Source organism: Mesoplodon densirostris, chromosome 4, assembly GCF_025265405.1.
Source record: "Mesoplodon densirostris isolate mMesDen1 chromosome 4, mMesDen1 primary haplotype, whole genome shotgun sequence".
Taxonomy (NCBI): domain Eukaryota; kingdom Metazoa; phylum Chordata; class Mammalia; order Artiodactyla; family Ziphiidae; genus Mesoplodon; species Mesoplodon densirostris.
Window position 1 is genome coordinate 176,685,905 of NC_082664.1, and position 9,428 is coordinate 176,695,332.

General features: G+C 42.5%; 1 protein-coding gene across 3 annotated transcripts in view; it reads right to left on the reverse strand.

The window, feature by feature from the left end:
* Positions 1-7,998, reverse strand: part of FRMD4A (FERM domain containing 4A) — a 346,032-nt gene extending 338,034 nt beyond the window's left edge. For all 3 annotated transcript variants that reach the window (XM_060097751.1, XM_060097749.1, XM_060097750.1), the window contains exon 1: positions 7,720-7,998. In XM_060097751.1, the coding sequence (XP_059953734.1) occupies positions 7,720-7,812 (93 nt within the window). In that variant the 5' untranslated portion in view covers positions 7,813-7,998. The remainder of the gene's footprint in view (positions 1-7,719) is intronic.
* Positions 7,999-9,428: the final 1,430 nt, after the last annotated feature.

Sequence of the window (9,428 nt, forward strand, 5' to 3'; positions counted from 1 at the left end):
GAAATGCAGGCACTTTGCAACCCTATTCTTTGAGTGACAGTTCTGTTTGAGTTTATGACCATAAAAACATTCTTTTCATTCATCTATTCGCATTCATTCAATAAACGTATAATCGTGCTATATATGTGCCAGGCATGGCTCTAGGCTCTGGAACTTAGTAGAAAAACTGATCAAGTCCTTTGAAGCAGTTAGTAATTGAGTGACCAGGAAGGGAAGAGAAAAAAGAATTAAGAATCCACAGATGTGATTCATCCACTCCCAGATTAGAAAACATAGATCCATGGCAGAGTTTCTTTTATATTGCTTCCTGCACATAAGATGCTATTGTTCTCAGAGGCGCATTGATAAATCAGTACAAATAAAAGTGGACTGTTTTCAACTATGTGTTCAAAGAAACTCTTGTATCACACAGGTGGATAGCATTCGCTCTGCTAGAGCAATTTATAAGAGATCTGCTTTCAAAATACCTACCGAGAGTGTCCTGCGAATACAGGATTGATTTTATGAACATGGCTGCAAGATGGTGGGTTGAAATACACCCGGAAGGGACTTTGTCCCTGCTCCAGTGGAGAAGAACTTTTCTGGATTAGCTGGATTGGGTGTTTCTGATCTCAAATTATCTAAAAGGAAGTCCTGTATGGTACTAGCCACTATGACTTCAGAAGGCTGTGTTCAACTATCCAGAAAGTGACCTCAAAGTGTTGGACACTTCATAGGATGGCCCAGGTATATGAATGCACTTTCAAAAGATGAAGTTTTTTTTTTTCCTGTTGAGAATGACACTCTTGACTAAAACTCCAACACAACTGACTCATTTATTTCCTTTTTATGTGAAGACACCGGAAAGCACAGGAACAAGCTAATTTCTTTAAACTAGCATCTTGGCAATAATCTCCCCTTGGGGCAGTGGTTGTCAATGTGGCCACACAGTAGAATCACGTGGGCACTTAACTACTGATGATGCCTGGGTTCCTTCTCCAGAGATGCTGATATTCATTGGTTTGGGGTACAGCTTGGGTGTTGGGATTTTTAAAGCTTCTCAGGTGCTTCCAGAGTGAAGCCAAGGTTGAGAAGCACGGCTCTAGGATAAGTGATGTCATCTGACCCAAGACAGTAAAGAGAGTCCTCAGAAGGATTCAGGACCTGGGAATGAGTAGTCTAAAGAGGGAAACCATCACCTAGTTTCATGCTGAGCTTGAGAGCTGTAGTTTGGGGCAGGATGGTGAAGTTCCTGGGAGTCTTGACCATTTGAAGAGAGATTTCCAGTCCTGCTTTCCCTACCAGCCTGAGGAATGAGAACCCTGGAGTGGTACCCAGTAGAGGGACAGCCTTTCCATTATGTCATCTCATTCTGGCCAAGATGAGAAGTCATTGGTTTAACTTGACATGAGTTGCTGTGAGAAATAAAATAAATGTTGGTGCACCAATCTGGGGGTCACTTAAAATCACATGGGACTAACCAACGTGGAGAACACGGCCTTCAATGCAGCCCGTGAACCCGAGAATTGGAGTCGCTGATATAGTGCATATGTTCTTTCTCCTCCAGAGAGGTGTATATTTATAGAAAGAATAAAACCTATGCAGGATGAGGGGCTTGGATAATAATAAGTGTGAATAAATACACTGATCTGTCTGAACCGTTTCTGGGCTGTCTGCTTTCCATGGTAATAAATATCCACTAAAAGCCGTCTGCTGTATGTGTTTTTGGTAGTCTCACACTTCCCTGCATGAATACATTCATAATGTAAGCACCACACTCCACGACAGAGACTGTGTTGTATTCTGAATTCCTAAGTTATGCAGCTTAGCAGCTGTGATAATGTAACGGTTTGCAAAATAATAGACAGGCCACACGTCAACCTGGAATAACACGTCAAATAATGAATAATGTGGGTGCAAAAAGGTTTAATTTACACTGTGTTAAAAATACTGCTCCAGAAATACCACACCAATTCAGTCTTTCCAGGACAAAAAAACCCCAAACCAAACCAAAACAAAAAACCCTTTTACTTAGATATTTAAATAACTGTGGTAAAAGAGAATGCTTTCTTATTCATTTTTTTCAAGAAAAGTGTCCAATTCCTATTACTCTGTGAAGAGACATATAATGAGTCTGATTTGTTGTTCACATACACACATTGTTCCCCTTCAAGATACGTCTCAGATTTCAGAATAAATAGGAGAAAAGCATTTGTCTCCTCAGTTTGTATTAACATAGAAGTGTGGACACATTTTCCACCAGCAAAAATGGGGCTGGTGGTCATTTAACATAAGATGTGAGGCTGTTCCTGTTTATGTTTTCATTCTGAGCCTCTTCCCAGATTTTCTCCCTGAGGGAAGTTTCTAGCAACTTTCAGATTTCAATCATTCTCTCATCTAACGAATGTTTCGCCCTCCTGCTAGGAACCAGGGGCCGAAATGTGTTCCCTGCCCTCAAGGAGCTTGTCATCATGGGTGTGGAGGAAACAGGCAGCAGGCAGATTCAAGGCAGTGTCATTTGTATTACTGTAAGGGAGATACAGAGAACTTTGAGAGCCTGAAGGAAGGAAGAGCCGTTATTCATACTTGGGGAGGGGGTGGGTACTGGGAAAGGCTTCCAACAGGATGTTATCTTTAGGCTGAAGTGTGTGAATCAGAAGTTAAGGAGGCAGAGGGAGGGTGCAGTGTGTGTCAAGCCTACAAAAGCACGTGCAAAAGCCCTGCGGCAAGGGAGAGCATGGTAGTTTGGAGGAACTGCAGACGTGTTCAGTATGGTTGGAGTGTACAATACCCGGGGTAAGGGATGGGGAGAGACCAGGCTGGAGAGGGTAGCAGCGTCCCGATTATGGAGGGCCTTATAATTATGTTTAGACATTTGTACTTATTTTGAGGCAGGGATTTTAAGTAGACAAGTGGAAGATGATGGAGGCCTGAACCAAGAAATGGGGAGGAGGAGTTAGATGTGAGAGAGGTTCTGGAGCTGGAACTGGCAGCCCCTGGTGACTGATTAGATGGCGGACCCCAGAGAAAGGGAAGAGGCAGGGAAGATGCCTGGGTTCTCGTGTGGGTGTTTAGATGGCTGGTGGTGTTGAAGGAATTGGAGCAGGACTGTGGGTAAGAGGATGAATTCCACTTTGAACATGTTGAATATGAGGGATTGAGAGCCTCAAGAGAAGAGAGACATCCAGTCCACCCTGGGTCATCCAGACTCAGGATGCGTGGGTCTGGATGACAGAGAGGATAAATCAGTGGGGAGGTGGGCATCCTTAATAAACACACACACTGAAACAATGTGTGCTGGGCCACATACAGCTTGGCCCACTTATTCCTAGGTTTTTGACTTATAACGGTAATCTCCAATGTGAAACAATTTCCTCATATTGTAGGGTCATAGTAACTTAATACAACATTCACCCCATCTCCAAAGCAAACTCCCCCCTAAAAGGTCCTCATTTGCTCTCTCCTTAACTCATTTATATGTTATGTTCTTACATTCTTAGAATTTTCCCTGAAGTTCATTTTTACCTTACCAGCTCGAGAAGGAAAAGACCCTACTGAAGTACCTGGGCTTGAGTAAGTTTACTTACTTGGCACTGGTGTGCAATGAATTTGAAACACTCTATTTTTTATGTCTTACATAAAATTGGGAGTTCAAGGCAAGTTATCACCAGGAAATACTTCTGTCTTGGCATTATTGGGTGAATATCCCTTAAAGGACATCTTTGGGTGACAGTAAGTGTGACTAAGAATGTATGTAAAAGGCTACTTGTTATTAAAAATACAAGCCAAGTGTTCCTCTACTCAAAGTCAAACTTCAAAAATATGCCTACCAAATGGAAATTGGCGCAGCCACTACGGAAAACAGTATGGAGGTTCCTCAAAAAATTAAAAATAGAACAACCATATGATCCAGCTATTCCACTCCTGGGCATTTGTCTGGACAAAACTATAATTTGAAAAGATATATGCACCCCTATGTTCATAGCACTATTTACAATAGTCAAGACATGGAAACAACTTAAATGTCCATTGACAGATGAATGGGTAAAGAAGATGTGGTACATATATACAATGGAACACTACTCAACCATAAAAAAGAATGAAATAATGCCATTTGCAGGAACATGGATGGACCTAGAGATTATCACACTAAGTGAAGTAAGTCAGAAAAAGAAAGACAAATACCATATAATATCACTTATACGTGGAATCTAAAATATGACACAAATGAACCTATCTACGAAACAGAAACAGATACACAGACATAGAGGACAGACTTGTGGTTGCCAAGGGGTGGGGGAGGGATGGATTGGGAGTTTGGGATTAGCAGACGCAAACTCTTATATAGAAAATGGTTAAACAACAAGGTCCTACTGTACAGCACAGGGAACTATATTCAATACCCTGTGATAAACCATCATGGAAAAGAATATGGAAAAAATATATTTTTATATAAAAAGTTATATGTATAAAAATATATAACTGAGTCACTTTGCTGTACAGCAGAAATCAACACAACACTGTAAATCAACTATACTTTAATAAAATAAAATTTAAAAATATGCCCATCATTAATGATTACCTTCTTTCTGCATGCCATGTATCATGGTAGGGCCTTACATACATCACCTCTAATCCTTAATAACCGTCCTCAAGGATAGATAGTGCAGATGAATAAACCAGGTTGAGAAAGCCCGAGTCACTGCCAAAGTCACACAATTAGTAGGTAGTGAGGCTCTTGTTTCTTGGGACAGTGTGGCTGCAAGCCCCACCCTTTCCACCCCACTTGGCTGCTTCCTGTTGCACCTGAATCACCTTCATTACTTATTTTGGAGCTGGATTAGAGCCCTATTGTATTGACTTATTACAGTTTCATTTATATAAACCTCAGATCTCCTATCTCCAAACATGGCATCTTAGATTTCTTTCTCTGCCTTTCCTAGTATGGTGATGGGTTGGTTGATGGTTGTCTGTGAAAACATATGAACAAGAACCAGGCTTGGTCAACCAGCCTGAGTATTTTGTAATCAGGATTTGATGGCTGTCTAAGTAGCAGAGTTAGAAAGGTGCATTTCTGTTTTTTCTACTCAACTTCCAGGCAGTTGGAAAACAGAAGCCATTGTTAAATCCTGGACACGTAAGGGCCCATGACTGTCAGTGAGCCAGGTCATGAGTTCTCCTCTTTGGTTGTCAGCATCTCTGCCTTTGCTAAGTTTCCTTTCCTGTGAAGTACTAGTGACAGGTTGGCTATAACCCATTTCTCAGGGCCAGGCTGCAATGTCGAAGCTCCCTCAGGGAGCAAAGGTGATGAAACACTGGCTCAATGGCAGGGATGTAAGATACCAGGTCCCTAGTTTGAGGTCCTGCTCTGTCCTTGACTGTATGTCCCCGGACAGAAGATTAAACCTCCACATGCCTTGGTTTCCCTGTTCATACAGGACAAGGGTAATAATCCCCATTCTCTGAGCCTCGTTAGCAGCTCACGATCATAAAGGGAGGTAACAGATAAGAAAGCGCATTGGGGCAAAGGTGTTATAGAAATGCGAGGTCTTACCATCATTAAATATCATGAGACCATAGAAATCACTTGGATGTCTGCCACACTCTAGTCTGCAGATGTAACCAAGAAAGCTGTTGCTGCTTTTAATTCAGGGAGTCCCAAGAAAAGAATGCTGTTTCTCAGTGTCTGCCCTGAAAGCAGATGCCATTTCTCACCTTTCCTGCCCCCCCTTTTATATAAATAGATGACTCTGATTGTGAAAGTTGTCATAAAACCAGCGATGGCATAAAATATCCAATTGAAATCGACATGACGTCATATGTTCCAATTAGTCTCACTCTTCCCCATGGTGGAGGGTGAGAAGGTAGCCTTGTAGGAACGCAAGGGGGCTCTTCTTGTGAGTGATGGTGTCTCAGCCCCACCACTTCACAGCTGGCAATGAAGATTAACAGGACATCTGATGCTCCAGTGATGGACATGCTTCTCTTAAGGGGCTTAGAAGTTTTCAGATGAGACTCCTAAGACACTCGTGTGTGCCCAAGGACAGGACATAGGTCTGTGTCTTGAATGTCAGTATATACCAGCACATACAACAATAGACAGGTTTTGTATCTGACACTGTGTTCATATATTGTCAGTTTTTCTTAAACGAATAACAGAAATGGTACGTGAATACATCTGGATTTATGAACCAGATGTGATTTATTAAACATCCATCTGGAGATTCTAATGATTAAATAGGTTACTCTGGATTATTTGTGCAAATGTGCAGGATAATTCTCTCCTTAGTTTTGTCATGTGGTACAACTCCAGTATAGGCAACTCACATTTCCAAGGGAGTTTTTGTGAACAGAACATATTATATAAACTTAGTTACCATACAGGAAAAAAAATTTCACCGGAACCTAAAATCACATTCAAGATAAGCTACATTTGTAAATATAATGATCAATTTGCAAATTTTGCTCTAACAGTTGGTCCTATACTGTAAAACTCTTGGTATAAAAGGGAGCATGCATTAGGCCCTGAATACATTTAAGTTGATGACCCTGATATGGAGCCCAAGAAATATGTCTCAAAAGAAAGACCTACACACAGCCAGAATAGGAAGAGAAGTTTTTTCCATTACTACTTAAATGGCAGAATAAAATGTAACTCATCAAAAGTCAGGAAATCAACCCCACCTGGAAATCTCAATAGCCCCTCATAGTTTTCAAGCTTGATTCATGTTTTCCGTAAATTTAAAAATCACCGAGTAGTCAGTATACAAGCCAGAAAAAGTCACTTGAATTAAATGTTGTTCCCCTTTATAAGATGCGGCAGGTCGCTCGCTTATCTATCACGACAGCGGTTTGTGATGCTCTTTGCCTTATTGATTTTAGATTACACCTTAACCTAAAATGTCTAAGTAGACATCCACAGCCCACAGAGGGATCTGCCATTATGCAAACAGGGGCTTTGGGGGTTTCTGAGACCCGCAAACCATTCCATCCCTGCGTGGGTACAGGCGCTGTCCCCACGTGAATGAGGATGACCAGATTTGCATTAACTACCGTCATCCCCCAAACGACATTAGTCACTCCAGAGAAGGACAAATCCCTGTTATTCTTTTACAGCATCTTCTCTGCCAGGTGCTACCGTAAAGTAAGCATGTTTTCAGAAAATTGACAGCCACAATCCATAATGGTAAAAAAAAACCCAAATGATAGCAAGGTATATGAAACAGTACAACCACAACTAAACAACAGAGGGGATTTTAATCAACCAGGTGCAACACTGAAACCCTCAAAGCGTCACAGCTCCTTGTCACCATCACCTCCTTTGAAGACACTGTCACCCAGCAGAGGAAAGGAAATTGGCAGCCCTGCTGCACCAGTGAATCTGTTTCACTAAACGGAGAGGAAAACAGGTTTTGCAGCCCGAAGCTCTTCTCAACGAGCACTCTCATCGTCCATGCTCCTTCCAGAGGGCAGTCCCTACCCCAATCTTTTCTCTTATGTTTCATCTCTAACAGTCCCAACCCCCACGCACAGCCGACCATCATTTGTTTCAAATTTCTCATCATTACCTACAAAGAAAAAAAAATTACGTATGCCATAGTGTTCTCCAGTCGCAGGAATTTGAATTTTTCAGGAAAACATGACTACCAGAAGGGATGCTATGCACGACGAAAAGAAACCTCTCCCTTTCTTTGGAGCAATTGCTCCGGTAAAGAACAAACAGCCCGCCACGTCGCTTACCCTCTCCACGCTGCGTCTTCTCAGAGATCCATAAGGAATTCTCAGTAAAAGTCTCTGGGATCTATTCGGAGCCACTGCAGCCTGAACCACCATGGTGTAGAGCGTGGGTGAGTGTGTGTGTGTGTGTGTGTGTGTGTGTGTGTGCGTGTGTGTGTGTGTGCGTGAGCGTGTTCCCAGCCAAGGGAGAGACGGAGGCGTCCTCAAAACTGGGAAACTCCTGGAGGTTTCCCAAATATCAAATAACTGAAAGAGTTTTTTCCTTCCCACCGATGAGCCAAGATGTGGTGTGTCAGGAGGTGGGGGGATGGGGAATAAGAAAAAGAGCCCAAGTTGTGCAACTTCAGCGCGTCTCCCGCAGCGCAGCCCGGCTTCCTCCTGTCTGCCCCTGCCTGTCAGTCAGTCCCTCGGTGAGTCTGCACGTCCTAGGGGTGGGCAAATGACGCTGCTGGGGAGAGTGATCCGGAAATGTCAACTTTGCTTCTCGTGGCTGCAGACGGTAACCAGGTCAGTTGTCTGATCGAAGCCCTATCAGACGTATTATTCACTCCATCACGTGACTCCAAAGCCCCTTGGCCATACAGTAGGTCACATGCTCACCTTAAAAAGACTATCTGGAATATCACCATCTGGTGTAGAGATGAATGTGCAATCCTGCATTCTGATTTCACTCTCTTCTGGACACAGGAAAAATATTGGATGGGCAGTGACATAGCACAGTGGGGACTTGGTGGGGGAATGCTCCTCACAGTCGTAAATTCTAAGTATGACCCTGAGCATCAGACAGGCATATTTTTTCCTTCCTGCTTTCCAACGGATAGAAAATAAATGTAGGCATACAGCTAATTATATACGTGAATGGCGTCAACAAAGAGGAAGTGTGAGGGAAGAAAGGAGAAAATGTTTGTATCCCATGGTTCAGATGACTCAAATCAAATATACCAGACAGACTCGCATTTGGCATCTCCTCATTTAAATGTTTGTGTTACAGAGCATTGATTTTTATGTGTGCCAATAAACATGAAGAAATTATGTTTGATTTTACAAGGCTCTCAAAAGGACTGTCTGTGCTCAGATTTACCCATCACATTTGTCTATTCTTCTCTAATCAGATGGTATAATTCCACATCGGACAAGCTTCTCAGACTGCTGGTACACATGCTCTAAAAACTTAAGTGTCCTGTAATATTTTGTTTCCGATATATCGCTCACTTGTGCAACTGCCCCCATCTCTACTCCTCCCTAAATCTGCTTATTTCTATAGCAGAGAAAATTACTCAAAAGAAAAAACAAGTAAGGGGCTTCCAGGGTTGGAGGTATTTTAGTTTTTTTTCTTTTTAACGTATTTCTGCCTCCGCAGCTTCGCTCTCTTCTGGGGTTTTATGAAAGGGATGCCATTTCCTTTGTAAAAAAATCCCATGCTTTTGGGTGTTTGCCTAATATCACTCTTATGCTTTGGGAACCAGCTTTTATTTATTCTCTACAGACCCGTTTATTGAAAACGACGGAAAAGAAAGTTCTGTTTATTCTAAGAGTCTGATGGGAAGTGGGCGTTGGAGGGGGCAGCGGGAACAACGTGGAATTCTACGCTGCTCGAAAATGAATCAGGAAAAAGACTCTTAGACGTGGGGTGCTCCTTGCGGTGGGGTGGGAGGATGGAGACGTGGGTCTGGGCACCCAACTCAGACACACATTAGGAGGCAGTTAAAGAA